Source organism: Malaclemys terrapin, chromosome 12 (genome assembly GCF_027887155.1).
Source record: "Malaclemys terrapin pileata isolate rMalTer1 chromosome 12, rMalTer1.hap1, whole genome shotgun sequence".
Taxonomy (NCBI): domain Eukaryota; kingdom Metazoa; phylum Chordata; order Testudines; family Emydidae; genus Malaclemys; species Malaclemys terrapin.
The window spans coordinates 43300157-43323186 of record NC_071516.1 but is presented as its reverse complement, the minus strand read 5'-3'; the positions used below and the strand labels follow the sequence as shown (position 1 = coordinate 43323186).

The 23030-nt window shown below is 45.4% G+C and overlaps 1 protein-coding gene across 1 annotated transcript; it reads left to right on the top strand.

Annotated features, from left to right (window-relative positions):
• The first annotated feature begins 11354 nt into the window (after nt 1–11354).
• On the top strand, nt 11355–12329 carry LOC128846080 (olfactory receptor 6B1-like). Its single transcript, XM_054045153.1, has one exon. It carries the CDS (start codon nt 11355–11357, stop codon nt 12327–12329), a length of 975 nt encoding a protein of 324 aa, XP_053901128.1.
• Nucleotides 12330–23030: the final 10701 nt, after the last annotated feature.

The window sequence follows — 23030 nt, the reverse complement described above, 5'->3', positions numbered from 1 at the left end:
AGTTTTAGGTTGGATATTAGGAAAAAAACTTTGTCACAAGGAGGGTGGTGAAGCACTGGAATGGGTTACCTAGAGAGGTGGTGGAATCTCCTTCCTTAGAGGTTTTTAAGGTCAGGCTTGACAAAGCCTTGGCTGGGATGATTTAGTTGGGGATTGGTCCTGCTTTGAGCAGGGGGTTGGACTAGAGGACATCCTGAGGTCCCTTCCAACCCTGGTATTCTATGATTCTAAGATGAGTCCATGAAGCTGGGCATTCCAGGGAGCCTGATGGCCCAGACAGACTGCCAGCCAGGGAATGGGGACCCCTGAGACTTGGGGCTTCTTAGGAGCACGGAGATATGGGATTCCTGAGTGCATTGCACCTGGGAATCAGGGAGCCATCCAGTCGGGCTGCTAGGGAGCCAAGGAGACTGGTAAGCCTGCCAGCCACAGAATGAGGCGAACTGGGACCTGCAAAGCCTGGGGACCATCACAGCCTCCTGACTGACTCTAATCAGCAAGGAAACAGTTAACTATGGCAACATCTATATCACTCTGTTATGTCAGGGTGCGGCTAAGCTGTGGATCACACTCCTCTTCCATAGTTAATGTCAAAAACCCAGAATCAACTCTCCTTACAGATCTGGGAGAATAATCCAGGAGTCCTGATTCCCTTTTATCCCTTGAACTAATCGCTAGACCCCACTTCTCTCTCTGAGTCAGGAATTGATTCCAAAAGTCTTGACCCCCCTCCTGCCTCCCAATCTAACCATTAGACCTATTCGTCATTCCTATTCCAGAGAAAGAAATTGACCCTGATGTTCAGTTACCTGCTCTAAACATATGATCTCTTTAGGGGGTGAACATCAGTGCAAGCCAGAGGCTGCCAGAAGAGTATATATATTGACAAATCAGAAAGAGTTTCTTATCCCTTAGCATTACATCACGGAGATTTTTTTTTTTTTAACATACAACCCTCCAGCATACAAGATCTTTGTGCATAAAAGGGGGAAAGCTACTGTGTAAAATTCCATGAGTCACCAATAAATCCTGGCCATGAACCAACTATTAATTATTATTATTATACCAGAACTCCTGGAGAGAATCACAGGCAAAAAATGGTTGGCTGTAAAGGCTGAAACCATTCCCTTCAGGGTCCTAATTTGTCTATGGCCAATATTCGAAGTCTCAAAGGACAGTGAAGAAAATCAGGATTAGAGAAGGCAGTAGTGCAGTTCTGTGCATGGGGAGAGAATTCCTCCACTGATCCATCAAGAAGCTCTGGCTAATGAGGAAATGCTGAGTGTTCCGGCACACTGTCCCACCAACCTTCCTCAACCCTGCCTAGGGGAGCCTGCCTCCGTGTGTCCCAAGCTAGTTCAATCTCCATGATCCTTCAGGGTGAAACACACTCAAGGCCTAGGAACCACACAAGGCCTTTTCAGGTTTATGCTGGGATTTTTAAAGCAGTCTGAGGGAGATGGGTGTTACACTAGTATGAATTTCAAATGTAGCCCTTGGCCTCTATGATGCATTTGCTGAAGGGCTGTAAATTTGCTCCAAGGCTGTTGGTGAATCTGCCTTAGATATGAACATCCAGGGGTGGCCCATCCATACAGGCAAATTAGAGGTCACCAAGGGTGCCAAGTTAAATGGGGCACCAAATTCGAGGAAAAAATCAAATTAAAAACAAAAGAAGAAAAAATAAAAAAAAAATGCAAATAAAATAATGAAGATATCATTCCAATTCCCATGCGTGTACAGAGGGAATATGAATTATAATTTATTTCTCTACATTTCTGAGAATGTATTAATATGTCAAATATTTTATTTACTGCAAAAATAAATAATATTTTAGTGATTTTTTTTTTACAATTTGTGACGTAGGGTCAAGATGACCCACTCCACAATTTTGATAAGCAATAACTCAGCCACAATGAAACACATCTGCCAGTGACAAGAACTGCAATGCTAGCGACACCTAACTCAAATATACTTCAAGGTCGCATAACCAGAAATTCATGTAGAGCAGAGATATCGTGAGTTGATACATGTCAAATGGTCATTTTAACACGTCACAAGTGAATACTGTAGAAAATTGTGTTTTTGGTGCTAAAGAATAAAGAATAAATTCTTTCAGCATTATAAATCCAAAATGTGAGTATCTTTAAGCGTTATTAAGCCTTAGCATTATTATCAGGCTATACAATTATGGACTTTTCTTTATTATAATTGGTTCACATGTAATAAATAAGATCCATAAAAGAAAAGTAACAGCGTTAATGCTTAATAGACTATGAAAGTGATGACATCACACTCCAAGTGGGTAACCGTGAGGAAGGGGATTACTTTCCAAGCAACCGATGTCGGGTTATAACATTGGAAAAGGTCATTTTGTTTCCATGTAAACACTGAAACTAACTGTTTTAATAGGTAAGTGAGTGTATGTTACTAATTATTGAACCTTTAAGCAGTGAAAAGACATGTTGGGATGGCTGCAATGTGGTTTAAATCGCCAACCATGTGGTGTGTCAGCCATCCTTAACACTATAATGCTTGCAGTTGGGAGCACAGTACATAACAATATTCAAATGCCCCATGGCAGAAAGAGGAAAAATAAAATTCTCAGGAGCTGAGTATTGTAAATGAAAAGCTGAGAATGAAAAGGGCCAAGCAAAACAGCAGGGATCCTTCCTGAAATATCTTCTCTTTAATCCAAATAAAGATGGATGCAGTTCACAGCATCCAGATGAAGGAATTTTACTTGGAGAGGAGGTTAGCGCACATCCGCATGGAAGCATATTTGGAACATCAGGATGAAGGTATATTACTTAGAGATGAGGGTAGCTCACATCCACAAAAAAGCAGTTTGGAAACTCAAGATGATGAAACTTACTTCTAGATGAAGACAGCTCACAGCATCAGACTGGTATGGAAGTGGAGAAAATTTATTCACCTTCAGCAACATGCAAAAATTGAAGTAAATGAAATAGAAAGAAGAAAAGATGAGGAAGTTACAAACAAGTTACAGTATGGGGACCCAGCTTCATGGCCCAGATGTGATGACAGGGTGCAGCAAATTCTCATGGAAAATGGACCCAAACAAGTTCATGAATTTCCCTTCCCTAAAGATGGAAATAAAAGAAAATTCTCTACTCAGCATTATAAGAGGAAACATTAATGGGGAAGAAATTCATCAAAATTGGTTACAATATTCAGTGTCGAAGGACTCTGTGTTTTGCATTTGCTACAAGTTGTTTAGAAATCAAGCAATTAGTACATCACTGACTGAAAATGGTTCGAAGGACTGGAAAAACATATCTTCAATTCTCTCTTCACATGAAAAGTACAGAACATTTGGAATGTTTTCAAAATTGGAAAGAACTTGAATTACGATTGAAAAAAAGAAAAACTATCAATGAAGAAAATGTATGTGTGATTAAGGAAAAAAAAGAATATTGGGAACAAATATTAGAGCCTCTGATTGCTTCAGTGAGAGTTCTCGGTGGGCAAAATTTAGCATTCTGCGGCTGTGGTAGAAATGAAAAATTATACACTCCAGGTAATGGAAACTTTTTAATATTTGTTGAATACCAAGCTTTGTTTGATCCAGTCATGAAGGAGCATCTATGTAAATGTTATCAACTGATCATGAAACACAGGTTCATTACTTAGGAAAAAATATGCAGAATGAACTGATTCAAATCCTATCAAATGCCATTAAAAAGAAATTTGTAGAAGCTGCCCATTCTGCAAAATACTTTTCAATAATACTCAACTGTACACCAGATATGAGTCATGTTGAACAAATGACGATCATTCATTTTGTGGATATGGAAAAGTCTGCAGATAAAGATAATGTTGAAGTGCTCATAAAGGCACATTTTTGGGGTTTCATACCATGGAAGGAGACGCGAAGTGGGCTTGCGATGCCCTGCACTACTACCTCCTAGGAGCCCCATTCATCTTGGTCACCTACTACTCTGCCCTCCAGTGGTTGGCCCGCATGAAGGACCATAATATGTGGCTGCAGTGGTGGTACTTGGCGCTGCAGCCCTATGCCTTCACCGTTTGCCATCGGGCCAGGAAGGACCACACGAACGCCGACTTCCTTTCCCGCTTTGGGGGTATGGAAGGGTTGGGCCCCATTACCCGGGATCCAGCCTTGGGTGGCTACTTCCCCAATCAGCCCAGTAGCTTTTCCCTTTGCCCCCGCCCTCTGCCAGGGCTGTTTTGCAGGCTCGGCTAGTCCTCCTCAGGATACCGGGCTCAGGGCAGGCTCGGCCCAGCAGGAACTCGGGCACCAGCGTCTGTCCTCTCCCACGGTCGGACGGCAACTGAGCACTGGGACCGGGCCTTTATACTTCCTGTCCCGACCCTTGACTTCTGGGGAGCAGGGACAGGCGGTGGTGACTCCGCCCACTCTGGCGGCTGTTCTGGCTCGTCCCTCGCAGGGGCGACTGGGAGCCAGGCCGCCTCACTACAAGCTGTCATGTACAAATCTATTCTGAAAATTTCGTGTCTCTATTTTATCTGATCTCAAAAACATCAGTTGGACAGAGGGACAGACAAACCAAATAATTAAGCCTCTGGTTTAAAAAAAAAAAAGAAAAGAAAAAAAAAGGGGTAAAATTTTTCCCAGTTTACCAAAAACCTGAGCCTAGATCTGCCCTTGGGGTTGGGGTTGGGGGGGCTCTGATTGCATGGTTCGCCTAGGGTGCCAGTTGCTGGCAGCTAGTCTAGGACCGCCCCTGTGGACACTTGTCCACTGAGAGCTGGACTGAGACCCACTAAACTCATTACATATAAGACACAGAAGCAGCCATGTAAGTGTAACGAACTGGAGTCACTCCTACCATGGGATAGATCTGAATTGGAGACCTAGAAATTCCTGGTGTGAAGAGCTGATATCCCTGAAGAATGCTGTCCTTGGCTTTCAAGAGGTCAGCTACAACCTGAAAATGTCTGTGAATTTTCCTTACATGCACACCTTGCCAGTGTGCCTGAACTCTGTCCTCTAGGGATAAGAGGGGTCCTGGGCATTCTAAGATTTATTCTGAGAGTGCCAGAATGGTGGGGAAATTAGTGCCCACAGAGATGGTGCAATTGTGGTGAAGTGGGGACCATGTCCCATCACAGAGTAGCATGACATGACTCCCAGCTCCAGCATGATCTAATCTCTTGTCATCACTGGCAGCTATTTCTAAAACCTTTTTTGCCTAGAGACCAATTGTATTGGTTATGGAAATTTCAAGATGCAATTATTACATCCTTATTCCATGTCCTACGGGATCTTATTATTGAGAAGCTGAGATAAATTCTCCAGTCTCCGAGGGATCAGGACTTTATTGAAACATACACATATTAATAATGATGATGTCTTCTGTCAGTGTTTGCACAATGCACAGTAAACCCATATTCTTGATTTTAATCAACAAGTGCAAGTGAGATTGTAATCTGGGTCAGCCCATCTCTGAAGTTTAAAGACAGGTTCTGTATTGCTGAGTCAATTTTATTGTTCAGTGTGCTTAAAAACAGAAATGTAATTGCTAATTGTCCGGGGTGCTCAGAGTCAGAGAGAACCCTGCAGATTTTATCCCAGTGGTCACTGAACAGTACAAAAAGGACCCACCTCTGAGGGTCACTAGCAGACAAGCTTCTCTTTGAGAGGTAAGTGGCTTTCAGAAACAGTTGGAGTTGCCACAGATGGGAAGGTTTACGAGACAGATTGTGGTGTTTTCCTTCTTTATTGTTGCAACCACATGTACATCATCCCGAGCTGTTCTCAGCTAAATGATCTCCAGAATTGAAAGGAAAAATGAGCAATTTATCTCTCTGTCTTTTTATCTCTCTTTCCTTCTCATCTAATCATTCCCTCTAACTTACTCTTATCTATCTAATCTGCAGAATGGTCCCTCATCTCTCTTTCTCTCTGTTTTCTCAAAGGTACTGTGCATCATGTATCTCTAGCAAGCTAAGTAACCTTAAGGAATGACTCTCATCACTCTATTGACTCTGTCTATTAAGGCTGCCATTTTCAAAGACACCTATAGCACTTGAATCTATAGTCTTATCTCTCATCTAACCCAGACTTCAGAGTTTAGGAGATAATAAATTGGCCCAGTTGTGTTCTGGTAATTTAAGAGGGAAGCCAATCTAAATTAGCTCGTAGTGAAATGTAATAGTAGACGAGACAAACTGTGCCTCTTTTGTGATCCTTGGGCCATGTGACAGTGTTTCAACTTGAGCCTATAAAAATGGATGTGTGACAAAGTGGGAAAATGTCTGTATTATTTTGTAGAAATATTATATATGGTTTAGTTTCCCTGTTCAATTCTAACTGCTGCCTGACTGAACTGTAGAGTCAAATTAAAGGGGCTGTAAAGGGGATTTTGAAGGATGCCAAGAAGGGTAAAGCAATGACACCTCTAAGTTAGCCTCTTAGGTACCTGTTAGGAGTGTTAGTGATGATTCAGGCCTGTTTGTTCTCCTGAGACAGAATTTTGGCATTTGTTTGCCAGTCTAATTTTTGATATTTTTATATTCTTACTAATATGTGTGAACAAAATTCTAAGACTCTCTGTGTTGCTTTTCCCAGCCAGATGGGTTTGTTAGTATAATGAGAAAAGATAAGGGATAGAGTTAAATGTGTTACTGGGTATGGTGGGAGTGTAATATATGAGCATACACTGGAAGGCTGTCTAACTCTTCTCTCAAGCCAAGATCAAGCAACAGCTAGGAGGGGCAAAGGGGATGGGGAGGGGAGGCGTAAGCAACACTAAAAACCAAAGAAATGCCTGTCCCTGACCGAAGCACAACCTCACTCCTTACCCCTCCCATGGGATACAAAAGAGGTGGTATGAAGGCCCTGGACTCATGACTCTCCAAAACATAACATAACCATAAGTTATAAGGCGTGGGACCAGGGGCATGCACTGCTGGTATATTTGGGCCTTCTAAGAAGGAAGAGGAGGGGGAACAGGGACATGGGTAAAGACTCTGCGGTGTCAGAGCTATGAATATCCTTGCTTGAAATTAACCCTAATAAACATTTCATTGCCTACACTTGGGACTTCTGGTCTTCTACTTTCTGTCTGTGTGACAGGAACTGGAGAGGGGGGAGTTGAAGGGAAAGCTCCACTGTCACAGGGTCCGCACAGGTTTCCACTCTCTCATGCCTGTGCCCTGTGTTGGGTGGTTAAAATAAATAGTCCCCACGCTTTTTTCGGTGCTTCACCCTTGTGTCTTTATTTACAGCCAGACCCTCCCCAGGGCTCCTCCTGGCCCATGAGGCTCTTTTCCCCTGGTGAGGAGACAGAGATGTAACCCTCCTATTACCTCCCAGGCTAGCCTCCTGACTGAGCTTTTCTTTTGGCTTTTATAGCCCTCCCCCTCCTCAGCCCAGCTGTCGCTACTTAACTCAACTCATAGCAGTGAACCAGCCCTCCTTAGAGCCTGCAGCTGGGCTCTCTGCAGACAGCCTGGGCCCCCGCCCCTGGCCTCCCTACCAGAAAGCAGGGCTTAGCCAGCATTTTAGCAGGGCATTCCAGGGGTTTACCCTTGCCCTGCCACACATCTCCCCCCTTCAAGAAGCCGCCAGGCTCCACCTGTCCCTGCCCCTCTTCAGCTGGACAAATCCACCCCTCAGAGGGAGCTCCTTTGATTTTTCAGAGGGAATTTTAAAATAATTTTTATTTTATGTTGGTCAAAAGTCAATGAAAAAAAAAGTCAGCTTTTGAAAGTGTTTGGTTTTCAATAAATATTTTGGAGGGTTAGTAAATATTTTCATTTCCCATGAAAAATCTGTTTTCAATTTTAAAAAGCCACAACCATTTCTGATTTAAAAAACAATTAGGTTTTTGTTTTCAACATTCAGTTTTGGAAAAAATGTTATGTGGCAGAGAGAAGAGTATCAAGAATGATGAGGTTTTTATTTCTTATGTTGTTGTGGCTATTAAAAATGAAGATTTCATCCAAAAGCACCATTTTCAATCAGATAAATAATGTGCCACGACATCATATAATTTCCGATAAAGCACATATTCCTGTGATTTGCTGAGAGCTTCCCTAGATCTTAACACATTTGAGTATCTTTGTATTGTAGACAGGCTAGGATTTTCAAGGGCATCTACAGGAGTTATGTACCTAACTCCCATTGAATTTCGATGGCATTTGAGCACTTAATTCCCTTAGGCTACTTGAAAATCTGAGCGTTAGAAGTTGTCACTTTTGTCACCTCTGTAGCCCCTCCTTCCCTAGGTGTGGCTGGTGTTGCCTCACTGTTGCTTGCTGTTGGGTGTGGTTTTTTCCCTCTCTTGTCTTCAGATGGATTGGGTCCTGAATTATTTTTTGTGGTGCCTGGGGCTTCCACAACACTGTGCCCCCTGCTGGCAAAGTGTATAAAAGCCCTACATGAGAAACACTAAAGTACTGCAACAAACCCCACCAAAGAAATGTCACAGCCCCCAAAATACCAATATATCAAAGAGGGACTTTATTGGAAGCAAGAGAATAGAATCTGTGGAAGGAATGGGTTAGGGTTAACTAATAAGCACTAAACTTAAAAAAGTCACCCAATTCCCCGTTCATTGTATAGGAAGCTTGGGCACGGAACTCAGACTTTGTGAATCCCAGTGAGTTTCTGGATATCTCAAAGTTTTGTGTCGTGCCACGACTAAGTTTCTTTGTGAATTTAGCCCCAGGTTTCTTGACTTTCCGTCCCCTGCTCTTAACAGCTCTAGAGGTGATCCCAGCAATTACAGGCCAGTAAGCCTAACTTCAGTACAGGGAAAATTGGTTGAAACTATAGTAAAGAACAGAATGATCAGACATATAGATGAACACAATTTGTTGGGGGAAGAGTCAATGTGTTTTTTGTAAAAGGAAATCATGCCTCACCAATCTGCTAGAATTCTTTGAGGCAGGGCTGACCTTAGGGAAAATGGCACCCTGGGCAAACTTGCATTTTGGTGCCACTGGCCCCTGTGGGCGTGGCACCCCCTGTTGCCCCAGGCACCCATGTGCTCCCCAGGCTCCCTGACCTCCCTTCCGCCTAACCTCTGCACAGTGTCCCCTTCATCTCTAATGCCTACTCCCCCCCTGCACCCCTAATCCCTATGCCCGCTTCACTAAAAACCCCTGCCCCCCTCCTACACCCCAACCCCTGCACTGTTCCCCCTTTGCCCCTAACCCCTGCATCCCCCTCCTTCATCCACGGGGGGAAATTGAGCTGGATGCACAAAGCAGCTGGCATTGCTGCTCGCTCCCCCGCTGGACTGCTGCTCCTCTGCACCCCGCAGCCCTAGGGGGCTGTGAGAAGGGGAGCAAGGAGCAATGTCAGGGCTTCCTGAATCCAGGTCACTTTCCCTGTGGGCTGTGTAAGGGGAGGGCAGGAGAGCAGCAGCTCCTGATGCCTCAGCACAGCTGTCGTGCCAAAGAAGGGGCTCGGATACACTCAATGAAGCCACACCAGGTGTATAAGTATAACTGGTTTTATTGCCAAAGTTACGCAAAGTATAATCAGCTTCCCAGCCTTCACGCGTTATTAAATATGTGCTTTCCAGCAACCAAGCAGGCAAGCAAGAATCAATGCTTACATCCCTTCTGCTACGGACAGTCCCGGAGCCTCCAACCTTGTTTCTGAGGGTTTGAAGCAGGCGCTGCTCCAGAGTGGGGAGTTCCTGGGCACCTACAAGGCCAAGGACCGCAGGTTAGACTGTTCGTCTAAAGAAATTCTCATACCCATTTTTATTATCATCTCTTTCTCGGGGGGCGTATACATCCACAAGCAGGCTCTGGCAGAAAACACTACTGCTTTCTATTCCCACACTTAACACTCTCAGGCCCTCCTTAACTCTTCCCTTGTTTATCCAGTCAGAGTTGCTGCAAGCCAGCCCGGCAGGTCAAAGCCAGTTCACTACTAGCTCCACCCGAGACATCCTGTAATAACAGGCCAAGGTAACTTGTGGTCAGACCCAACAACAGCCCAGGTGGGGAAGTGACCTGGATGCAGTGAGCCCTGCTGTGTGTGTTGGGGGGACTATGTGAAGGAGTGTGTGTGTGTGTGTGTGTGTGTGTTGAGGGGAGTATATGTGTGCCTGAGTGAGTGAGTGTTCTGTCTCTTTAAGAAAGCACTCAGGGTCAGGAGCCTGAACTAGGCTTGTTCAGACACAAGCAGCTGCCAGCAACTCTGGACCCAGAAGGCAGCAGCACACACAGATCCCCCCCCCCCAATCCTGTCACCCCAGCTCAGTAGAAATCGGGTACATGGGTTTGGGGGAGGAGGTCACCCCACCATCACCTCCTTGCCCCCCACAGAGCAGACAGGAGGATACTCCCAGTCCAGAGTGGTTAGGGTCGACTCCAGGGATGAACTGACAGGGATGGGGGGGTTGGGGGACAGGAACAGCAGCGGCTGCACACGTGGAGCAGGGCGGAGGAGGGGCACCGGCTGGTCGTCCAACTGCCTCTTGCAGCTCGGTCTCTCCCCCGCCCCCAGCCTGCTGCTCCCATACCTACCTGCCATGCTGCCTCCATCAGCCCAGCTGGCTCTCAGCAGCTGGTCAGATGGGAATCCAAACCCTGCACATCTGAGATGCATAAACAGGGGACTATCGAGTAGGAATAGAGAAACTATTTTACCTCTGTATTTGGCACTGATGGAACCGCTGCTGTGTCAATTTCTGGTGCTCACAGTTTAAGAAGGATGTTGATAAATTGGAGAGGTTTCAGAGAAGATCCACAACAATTAAATGGTAAGAAAACCTGCCTTATAGTGATAGACTCAAGGAACTCAATCTGTTTAGCTTAAGAAAAAGAAGGTTAAGGGCTGACTTGAATACAGTCTATAAGCATGTACACAGGAAAAATATTTAATAACGGGCTATTCAATCTAATAGGGAAAAGTATAGCATGATTCAATGGCCAGAAGTTGAAGCTAGACAAATTCAGATTGTAAATAAGGGATAATTTTTAACAATGAGAGTAATTAACCATTGGGACAATTTTCTAAGTCCTGCGGTGGATTCTCCACTACTGACAATTTTAAAATCAAGATTGGATGCTTTTTTCTAAAAAAAATATGTTCTAGGAATGATTCTGGGGAAGTTGTCTGGCCTGTGCTATAAAGGAGGTCAAACTAAAAGATCAGAATGATTGTTTGTGGCCTTAGAATCTTGGAATCTATAATGGGCATAATACAAAAAGAGAGAGCGATCGAGAGACCCTCAGTCTGTCCACTTACCACAATGGTAACTTCATTTAAAATCTTTCAGAGCAGTAACATTTACATTATATTTCACCATTATTATTATTATTATTATTATTATTATTTCATATTCTTCTTACTCCTTCTCCAATTCTAAACACAGTGAAGGATGGATGCCAGAAACCAGAGTGCTGTTGCCGAATTCATCCTCTTAGGGTTCAATAGCCTACAAAGATGGCAGGCCTTTCTTTTCTTTACCTTCTTCCTCCTTGCTTATGCCTTGACCATAATGGCCAATGCCACCATCATCGCCACGGTGTGGAAGGACAGCCGCCTTCACACACCCATGTACTTCTTCCTAAGCAACTTCTCTTTCATGGAGATCTGGTACACCACCGTCACCGTGCCCAAGATGCTGTCCAGCTTCATGGTGGAGAGGACCACCATATCTGTGTCGGGCTGCATCATCCAATTCTACGTCTTCTTCTGCTTGGGAACCACAGAGTGCATGTTCATGGGTGTGATGGCTTATGATCGCTACATTGCCATCTGCTACCCCCTGCGCTACAACACCTTGATGAACAAAAAGGTCTGCACGCAGCTGGCTATTGGTTCTTGGGTGAGTGGTTTCATTGGCCATTTGCCCCTCACCATCTCTACCACTCAGTTCTTCTTCTGCGGCCCCAACAAGATCAACCACTTCTACTGCGACCTGGCACCAGTGCTGAACCTCTCATGCACAGACACCTCAGTCAGCGAGAGGATATTCTTCACCTTCGCCTGGGTCATCATCCTCTGCTCCTTCCTGCTCACTATGATGTCTTATTGCTACATCATCTCCACCATCTGCAGGATGCCCTCCACCACTGGCAGACAACGGGCCTTTTCCACCTGCGCCTCCCACCTCACCGTGGTCACCATTTTCTACAGCACTGTCACCTTCATGTATGTCCGGCCCACGGTGCGCTACACCTTCCAGGCAGACAAGGTGGTCTCCATCTTCTACTGTGTAGTCACCCCGCTCCTCAACCCTGTCATCTACAATCTGAGGAACAAGGAAATGAAAGAAGCGCTGAGGAGGGTGCTGTGCAGCAGAAGAATGATGAATTGCAAGAAGGTTGGACTCATTAACTGGGATAGTTAGGAGAAAAGGAGGGGGATTCTGGAGGGCTTCAATGTTAGCCTCTCCTATCCACCAAGGTCAACGGTTTAAATGATGATGGAAGCTATTGGTCAGCAATTGATACTAGGGTTCTATTCCCATTTCTGCATTGCAGTTAGAGAAAGAAATAAGTGTGTGTGGGGGGGAGGTCAGGACTTCTGCGTTCTATTCACAGCTCTTGGAGAATTGTGGGGTTTAATGGGTTAGACTGGAGGGCGGGGGGCAGGGAGTCAGGACTCTGGGTTTTATCCCTGGCTCTTTCAGAGGAGTGTGGTCTAGTTGTCTAGTGGGTTAAAGCAGGTGAGGGCTGGGAGGTAGGGCTCCTGGGCTGTACACCTAGCTATGGGAGAGGAGTGTGTCATATTAGCAGAGGCTCAGATGCAGGATTCATGGAGTCTATTACTTGCTTTGCTCCTGACCCCCTGTGTGACATGAAGCAAGGTAACAGGCCTCACTCACCATTGTGAAGCACACGTTTTTGAAAGAAAATAAGTCTATTAAGTGGTTTGTTGGCTGAGCAAAGTGAGGCCCTAAATTCAACCTGATGGTATTTCTCTGTTTGTTTCTCTGCAATATGGTAATGTTTGAATGCCCAGTCCACATTTTCATGGATTGTTCTAGGCACCAGTGGGCAGAACCCTAGTAATTTGGGGGAACCAAAAGAGGGAATGAGGGACACAGAGTGACCCTGCCATCTGGTTAACAGGGACAGATTTTCACAGGTATTTATATGCCTACAGATGCAGATAGGTGCCTAGTGGGATTTTCAAACAGGACTAAGCAGGTGAGGTTCCTAACTCCCATGCAGATCACACCAACTCCCTCTCTGTACTCCATACCGAAGCATACAAACAAACACACATACATCCACACACATCTCACGTACCTAAACACCCACACAACTCTGTGTCAGATATCCCAACATCCCTAACACTCCACAGATATCCAACACAAACCTCCAGCCAACACCCCCACACACATCCAAACCTGAATATGAGCAAACACATACCCCACAGTTACATTCCCACACATTAACATTGCAATGCTTCCACCCACCCCAACTCTCCCCTCACAGCCCCATCACCCTGACATAACTTGAGCCAACATATACCTGTACCCCATATGCACACACATATATATAATCATGCCATCCCCTATCAAAACCACCCCACACTCCATATATAACCCCATCCCTTGCAGCTACACCCACACATCGGACACCCACATCTTCAGATGCTACACACCAGCCCAACAAAGACCCTAACTTCACACACAAAGACGTCCCACTTCTCTTCGAAATTCACACCCCCACTAAGAAGTTCATCTTCCAATATACTCCACCCCCACATATATCTCACTGCTTTCTCTTTCTCTCTCTCACACACACACACACTCACTCTTCAGCAATACTCCATCTTACACCTCTCAATACACTGAACCTTCTCCACGGAAATCCATTGTACATACCACACATCTCATTCCCCATAACACCTCCAAACAAACTTTGCACACACACCCTCTCTGACAAATGAACACCTATCCCACAAAACTAACTCCCTCGCCCACACTCTTAAACCCTGACACACAAATATGTTCACACATATCACATATTTTTGTCCCACAAATGATACTTTAATTTATTTTGTTAAATTTTGATGATAGCTAACAATAGAGGGGGAAAGAGGGGCGTGTGTGTGTTGGACAGCCAGAGAAATAACCAAATAATTGCTGAGTATTGTGATTTGTTTTAAGTCTGAATTCTTCCAAGCCTATTTTTCCAAGCTTACACATGGGAATAATTGAGCTATATATTAACCTATCTTTCTCTTTAGACATATTTTCCAGTTCTTCTATAAAATATAAACACATTGGTTCGCTAATGCTCCCTCTCCACACGTCCACACATATACCCACAGAAAAATCTCAGGAACTAGTACAGATACAAATATATATCTATATGTGAAGACACATATAACTGTATAACACACAGGTCTGCTGACAGAAATTCTGGTCCCCAGGCTTGGGCCAGGGCCAAGGCTGTCCCTGAGGGGGCGGGGCCTGGGACGGAAATGATAAATCTGTCACTTCTGGGACCGCCCGTCACTCCTAGGCACATGCGACTGCTCCAGGCCCTGTGTTTTCGGGGCCCCGCAGGCCAGTGTGATTGGCCAGTGTGGTCACATGTGCCTAGGAGCCCTGCGACCCGCCCAGGTGATTTAAAAGGGCCTGGGGCTCCCAGCTGCTGCTACCATGGAAGCTGCTGCAGCTGGGAGCCCCCCGGCCCTTTTAAATCACCCGGGCCTCTGGGCATTTACCCTCTTTGCCCTCACAGTTGCCGGGCCTGATTACACACTAAAACTCACATGCACATGAATGTGTGAAATACACAGGCATCTACCTTCTATAAAAAAGAAAGAAAAAACAAATGCACAAATACAGAATGGGGGATACCTTGCTTGGCAGCAGCACTACTGAGAAAGATCTGGGAGCTGTAGCGGATCACAACCTCAACATAAGTGAGCAATGTGATGCTGTTGAAAAAAGTAATAATTTTAGGTTGCATTAACAGAAGCATAGCATGCAAGTCATGGGAGGTGATAGTACCACTCTATTCGGGGCTGGTTAGGCCTCAGCTGGAGAACCATATCCAATTTTCCAATGTATAGAAAGGATGTAGAGAAACTGGAAAGGATCCAGAGACAAGCGACTAAAATGATCAAAGGAATGGAATACAAGCCATGTGAGCAAAGGCTGATGGAATTGGGTATGTTTAATCTGGAAAAGAGGATCTTATGGGAGGATATGATAGCAGTCTTCAAATACTTGAAAGCCTGCTATAAAAGAGATGGAGAAAAGTTGGTCTTTTTTGTCAGATAGGGGAGGACAAGAGACATTGGGTTCAAACTACTGCAGAGCAGATTTAGATTTAAATCTCAGGAAAAACTTCCTAACTGTAAGAACAATAGGGAAAGGGGGTTAAACTTGATGACTCTTGTGGTCCCGTCTAACTCTTTGATTCGATGATTCTACATGCAAAAGTATCAGACACATAAACTTGCACAAATACAAGTGTACCATATAAAGCACATACAAAAATACATCTATCCATTGCTGGCTCCAGCTTTGTTGCCACCCCAAGCGGCAGAAAAAACAAAGAAGGAGAACCCGATCGAGCTGCCGCTGAGGAGCAAGACAGCGAGTGAGGGACCTGCCACCAAATTGCCGCCAATCCGGAGCAGGCAATTGAGCTGCCCCCGAAGTGCCACCACCGCCGAATTCGGACGTGCCGCCCCGACAATGGAGGGAGTGCCACCCCTATCCATTGGCCGCCCCAGGACCTGCTTCCTTTGCTGGTGCCCGGAGCCGGCCCTGCATCTATGAGTTACACAAACAAATTAGCCACATACAATATTCTAACACCTGTTCACACAAACACGAAGGCAAACAAACCACTATCATACATACACTTACATATACAATCGCTGCTGATAAAATTTGCTCATGATGGAAAGATTGGCAGAGTGATAGTAATGATGAGGACAGGGCAGTCATACAGAGCGTTCTGGTTCACGTGGTAAGATGGGCCCATTCAAACAAAATACATTTTAATGCAGCCTAATTCAAGGTCATTGATCTGGGAGCAAAGAATACAGGTCATACATACACTGTATCCTGGAAAGCAGTTACTTTGAAAAGGATTTAAAGGTCATAGTAGGCAAAGAATTGAACATGAGCACGTGGTGCAATGTTGTGGCAGAAGAAGACATATATATGCCTTGGGTATATAAACAGAGGAGTAGTGAGTGGAAGCTGGGAGGTGATTTTATCACAGTATATGGCATTGGTGAGGCAGCTATTAGAACACAGCAACCAGTTTTGGTGTCCAGGTTTTAGACAGGATGTTGAAAAATTGGAGGGTGTGAAGAAAAGAGCTACACACAATTATTTGAGGGCTGGAGATAGTGCATTACAGTTACTGACTTAAAGAGCTCAATGTTTACACTGTTGGATCTAATTATTTGCAAAATACTTTTCTCTTTTTTCTTCTCACATACAAAGGCCCATGCTAATTAGTGTAACGTTGGAGACACACGTATCAGAGGGGTAGCCGTGTTAATCTGGATCTGTAAAAAACAACAAAGAGTCCTGTGGCACCTTATAGACTAACAGACGTATTGGAGCATAAGCTTTCGTGGGTGAATACATGTGTCTGACGAAGTGGGTATTCACCCACGAAAGGTTATGCTCCAATACGTCCATTAGTTTACAACGTGCCACAGGACTCTTTGTTGCTTTTTGGAGACACAGTTTCCTCAACCAATTCCTACTAATGAGTGACACCCAAATCTTGTTTAAAAAACTCATGGACTGGGTTAAAAAAATGGTGCTGAAAGCAAGTGAGTGGAGAGAGAAGAACAAGCTAATAATGCATCTAGTTAGTCACTGAAGTAAATTCAGCATCCTTGTGTCATTAAAAGTGTGATTCCTCTTAACTAACCTCCTGGAAATAAAGTCGTGTGGAGAAATGCCTGTGCTGATTCATGATACAGAGTTCACTGCTTGGGCCAGAAAAAAATCCCATTAAAGCCCATTGGCCAAATCCTTCATCCTTACTTTGGTTTTACTCAGTCCTTACTCAGGGAAAGTTCACAATGAAATCAGTGGACCAAAACCACAGGCCTTGCTTTTTTTTACTCAGGTAAACACACTTCAAAATAAACGTGAAGCATACTGATGGTCCTGATCAGTTCTTACTCAGATAAAACTATCCCTGGAATCAATAGGCAAATGCTGGAATTTTTAACTGCACCTAAGGGAGATAGGCACTTAAATACAACTGACTTTTAAACAGATTTGGGCACCTAAATCAGGCAGGATCCTTTCAAACTCCCAGCCTAAATCCTGCGGCCGTTTCTTAGCTTTTGCTCAGTTCTTACTCTGGCAAAACTTACAGTGCCTACAAAAAAGAGATTTCCCTGAGTAAACATGTCGTGATTTGTCCCCTTGTACTCAATGGAGTTATTTCTGCAAGTAATTCTTGGCCAATCAGGCTCTGAAGGTATATCTTAACCCGTGTGCTGTTTATGCTTGTCTCAGTTTGGAAAAGGAAAACAGAATTGTCGGCTTCACGTTGCTTTGTAAATTCTCCTGCCCCTATTGCGGTTACTGAGAGAGCTCAGGCCTAAGCCTTCCCAAAGCTAAAGACCTGCTCCCTCAACTGAGGGGAAGGAGCTATTGAACCTGGGCCACAAGTGAATAGTATGGAAAACTAATGAAAAAAACCAGTGATGGGAATGAAGATTAAAGGTTAAAAAATCAGGAATCCAGAGGAGACACCTAGCAGAAAACCCCCAATAGTGCCCACTGCTCCTCAAAGGTGTCTTAAGGAGTCAGGGGACACCACCCAGAGGAACTCAGTTGTGATGGGATGAGGGACAGGGAATAGGCCCCACTGTCCCAGATTACCCCCTCCCCTCATCCAGCTTCTTCCTCCTGATGTGATAGATGGGTATCTGGGAGGAAGCTGACAAGAAGGTCTCCCAACTTTGTGGGGCTATGGATAGGATGTGTATAAATGAGGAGGTGCAGAAAAAAATGCATAGATGACTCATGCCTACTAATACTGGGGAGGCACAATCTAAAGGGGAGGAAACTTGACCGCCCCACAGGTCTCCTCTGCCCATGGACCCACTGCCCTCCACCCAGCCCAGGGCTGCCATGCTCTCCTTACCCCACCAGAGTTGCCTGTGGGAGGGGAGGTTCTGTCCTTCTCCCGCTGTGCCTCCCCAGCCAGGTTCTCACATGTAGCCACCATGCTGCACAGAGCAGCGACCTGGAGCAGCCAGCATGAGAAGTGGCTGGTCCCACTCTTTCTGTTCCCTGCCCGGACCTGGCTGCCAGGGACTGGGGCTGAGCATGCCTGGGGATGGGGGCAACCAGAGAAGGACAGATTTCTATGGGGGAATTTGGACCTTCATGCCTCTCCATGTATCGCCTATGGCTCGAAGAGGGGCTGCAGCCTCACCCACTCTATGTAGATGTGCACCATAGTCTCCCTTTCCCCCAAAAGAGAACACATGTCAGAGGAGTTCAGAGATCTGCACCAGATACATGCCCACAGCTATCTACCTGTCTAGTAATGCAAAGGTTATGCAAGGTGTGACCAAAAACAATGGAAGATCCATTTACATAGAAATCAGCAGGGGGATGGGAAGTTCACAGGACAAGATGGATAGTATGAGGTCATCCTGAATTTGGGGACAAACCAGTAAATCTGGAAAGATATAAGGAGAGAGGAGAAGCCATTTTGGCATCCATCACTAGACAGTCATAAAGGACCAGAGCTATTGCAGGTTGACAAAGATGTGTCCTTCAGCCATGGACGTGTTAAAGTCTCTGGGAATTAAATATAGATGAGAAATCTGCATAGGCAAAGATCCTTCACCTAGGAACACGAGGGAAGCCAACACCTTGTACTTCTCTGCCAGGTCCTGGCTGAGGGAAAGTGAGCGATGGCTGGGAAGAGTGTCGAGGAAAACAGCTTCTTGAACAAAGCCTGTACCATGCTAGATTAAGTTTTAGGCTTTTAGGTGTGTGTTTTCACTTTTATTTGCTTTGAACCATCTCTACTTTTAATAGGCTTTACTGGACATCACTTAACCTATGTCCCTTTGTTCAAAATTTTTTTTTATTTTTACAATAAACTGTCTCAGTGCTGTCTTTGCAGGAAAGTGTGTATTTACCCCAGCTAAGTTACTAACCTGTAGTGTGTTTTTTTTCTTTAAAGGAGAAAACAAACTTTATTATTTCTCTGAATGTTGCAGGAGAGGGCTGGATACTTCAGAACACATAGTTTTGGGAAAAGTCAGGACTGGGAGTGTATTGGGGTCACCTTGTGAGTAGCCGCCAAGGCTGCTGGAGACCAGGGAGTGTGACTAGGATGTTGCTAGCAGGCTGCTGGAGTCACAGTTGTTGATCCTGCATACCAAGCTATAGGTTCACTAGCACATGTTTGCCCATCACATAGTGTTGTCCCCTAGGCCAATACAAAGTTGCCCTTCCTATAACTCTACTTTGGCTAAGGAAAGGATGCAGGTTGGGGACCATGAGGTTTTTTTGCATACACAAGGGATGAAGGATGGAAACTGTGTTCTATCACCTCTGTGCACACTTTGTGTCTGATATAGTGAGGCCATGTACCCTGCAGTTAAGGAATATTGATAAGTCATTGTCAATCCATTTATAACTCTCCTTTTATACATTGACACAAACAAGTTATGTATTACACTCCGGATGTTATTAGTTACCAGACTTGTATCTTGTACCCGATAGTTTGAACAAAACATCCTCTTCCATTATTCTGTCATTCCTCCTTATCTTACAGGGGGTCTGTGTGTTCCTGTACCATCCTCCTAGGAATGTGTTTATGTTAGTGGTTACTATTCTAGTGAGGCGTTCTTCGGATCACCACCTACTTTGATTCATATATTAGCCATGCTTTGACCTCCAGCAAGTTCTACACTGGCTGCTGGTGCCCAGAGAAGAGAATCACAACAACAGAGCAATTAAGGCACTCGGGTTTACAGGGCAGGTGATGACACAGCTCCTCACTAGTCTGGATTGCACTCCAGGATGTGACAGATTTGTCTGCACAGATGTCACTGAGGGCAGGGCATGAAGGGGACAGCCTACCATGCCCAAATACAAACATAATGTTGCGGTGCACTTATTCTATAGGCTAATGTATTCATAGAATCATAGAATATCAGGGTTGGAAGGGAACTCAGGAGGTCATCTAGTCCAACCCCCTGCTCAAAGCAGGATCAATTCCCAACTAAATCATCCCAGACAGGACTTTGTCAAGCCTGACCTTAAAAACCTCTAAGGAAGGAGATTCCACCACCTCCCTAGGTAACCCATTCCAGTGCTTCACCACCCTCTTAGTGAAAAAGTTTTTCCTAATATCCAACCTAAACATCCCCCACTGTAACTTGAGACCATTACTCCTTGTTCTGTCATCAGGTATCACTGAGAACAGTCTAGATCCATCCTCTTTCGAACCCCCTTTCAGGTAGTTGAAAGTAGCTGTCAAATCCCTCCTGATTCTTCTCTTCTGCAGACTAAATAATCCCAGTTCCCTCAGCCTCTCCTCATAAGTCATATGCTCCAGCCCCATAATCATTTTAGTTGCCCTCCACTGGACTCTTTCCAATTTTTCCACATCCTTCTTGTAGTGTGGGGCCCAAAACTGGACACAGTACTCCAGGTGAGGCCTCACCAATGTCGAATAGAGGGGAATGATCACGTCCCTCGATCTACTGGCCATGCCCCTATTTATAGAGCCCAAAATGCTGTTAGCCTTCTTGGCAACAAGGGCACACTGTTGACTCATATCCAGCTTCTCATCCACTGTAACCCCTAAGTCCTTTTCTGCAGAACTGCTGCCTAGCCACTCGGTCCCTAGTCTGTAACAGTGAATGGGATTCTTCCGTCCTAAGTGCAGGACTCTGCACTTGTCCTTGTTGAACCTCATCAGGTTTCTTTTGGCCCAATCCTCTAATTTGTTTAGGTCCCTCTGTATCCTATCCCTACCCTCCAGCGTATCTACCACTCCTCCCAGTTTAGTGTCATCTGCAAACTTGCTGAGAGAGCAATCCACGCCATCCTCCAAATCATTAATGAAGATATTGAACAAAACTGGCCCCAGGACCAACCCTTGGGGCACTCCGCTTGAAACCGGCTGCCAACTAGACATGGAGCCATTGATCACTACCCGTTGAGCCCGACGATCTAGCCAGCTTTCTATCCACCTTATAGTCCATCAATGCCATTTCAGCTCATTATCATACTCATCACTTCTTGGTTAAGTGGATTTGTGACTATTACATCCATTTTCCCTGCGGTAACCATTTATTGTTAAGTTCCAACTTCTACCACTGAGCAAGCTCTCCTTCATTTCCAAAATCTAAAGGTAACCGTTGGGCCATCAATCTATTCCAAAGGTTATGGCCTACTTAACCATGCTTATGTTAACTTGCTTAAGCTAATGTCTTACAGTATACAGGCCTGTAGGGCTCTTGCATTACTGTTAAATATAATAAAGACAGCTGAATATAATAAAGGCAAGGAAGCAGGCTAGCCATATGGGCTACCTAGTGGTCAAGAAGGGCTTGATTTTTTACATAAAACTCTTATTGCTGGTAAGGTTTCCATAATTACCCAGGGCTTTGAGATGATTTCTATACCCCATGCTGAAGCCAGTGCTTCATTGACAAAGCCCTGGCTGGGATGATTTAGCTGGGAATTGGTCCTGCTTTGAGCAGGGGGCTGGACTAGATGACCTCTTGAGGTCCCTTCCAACTCTGATATTCTATGATTCTATGATTTCTGTTGGTAATCAGGCAGCTAGATTAATGCTAACTTGGGTATTTCTAGGTAAATTTCAATCACACCCCATGATTGCAGTGTAGCTATAACCCAAGAGACTTAAATGATTTGTGCATCTAAGGGCTTGTCTTCACTACCAGGTAAGTAGACCTAAGTTACACTACTCCAGGTACATGAATAACATAAGTGCAGTTGACGTAGCTTAGGTCGACTTACCCTGGCGTTTTCACTGAGCTGTGTCAACAGAAGATGCTCTCCAGTCGACTTCCCTTACTCTTCTCAGGGAGCTGGAGTACCAGAGTCTTCACTATACCCGCTAAATCAACATCCACTGCATTGATTGCAGCAACATCGATCTCCCAGTAGTGAAGACAAACCCTGTGTCTCTTAGTTTTCTTTAAATTCTCAGCCAGCCTCACTCAACTTGGGAATGTTATAAGCGCTAAAGCAGTGGTTTTAAAACTGTGGGTCGTGACCCAGTACTGGGCCATGGAATGTCAGGCACTGGGTCGTGGCAGTTCTGGTCAGCACCGCCGACTAGGCCGTTAAAAGTCCTGTTGGCAGTGCTGCCCAGCTAAGGCAGGCTAGTCCCTATGTGTTCTGACACCGCACTGTGCCCTGGAAGCGGCCAGCAGCAGGTTTGACTCCTAGGCTGGGCTGGGGGTGCACGGGCTCTGTGCGCTGCCCCCGCCCAGAGAACTGGCTCTGCACTCCCCCTGGCCAGCAGCCGGTCAATGGGAGCTGGGGGACGCAGTGCCTGTGCATGAGAGCCACACGGAGCCACTTGCACGCCTCCGCCTAGGAACCGAACCTGCTGCTGGACACTTCTGGGGTGAAGCACAGTCTGTGGTGCTAGGACAGGCAGGAAGCCTGCCTTAGCACCCCCACTGTGCTGCTGACCAGGAACTGCCTGAGTAAAGTCTGTGTTCCAACCCTGCACCCCAATACCCTGACCCAGCCCTGAGCCCCCACCCAAACCTGGAGCCCCTTCCTGCATTCCAAACTCCTCATCCCTGACCCCAACCCAGAGTCAGCACCTCCAGCCCAGAGCCCTGACCCCTTCCTGCACCCGAACCCCCTGCCCCAGCCCAGAGCCCCCTCCCACATCCTGAACCCCTCATTCCTGGCCCCACCCCACAGCCCTCACCCCTGCACCTTAAGCTAGGGCATCATCAATTTTCTTTAACTGGGTCACCAGAAAAAAGATTTGAAAACCACTGCACTGGTTAGGGACACAAGTACAATTAAAAGTCAGGGAAGCTGGTGCTCGTAACACCCATAATGACAAGGCCTCAT

Bases quoted from the DNA above. Each gene is read 5' to 3' on its own strand.
- LOC128846080 (XM_054045153.1), top strand. From the start codon at position 11,355: ATGGATGCCAGAAACCAGAGTGCTGTTGCCGAATTCATCCTCTTAGGG.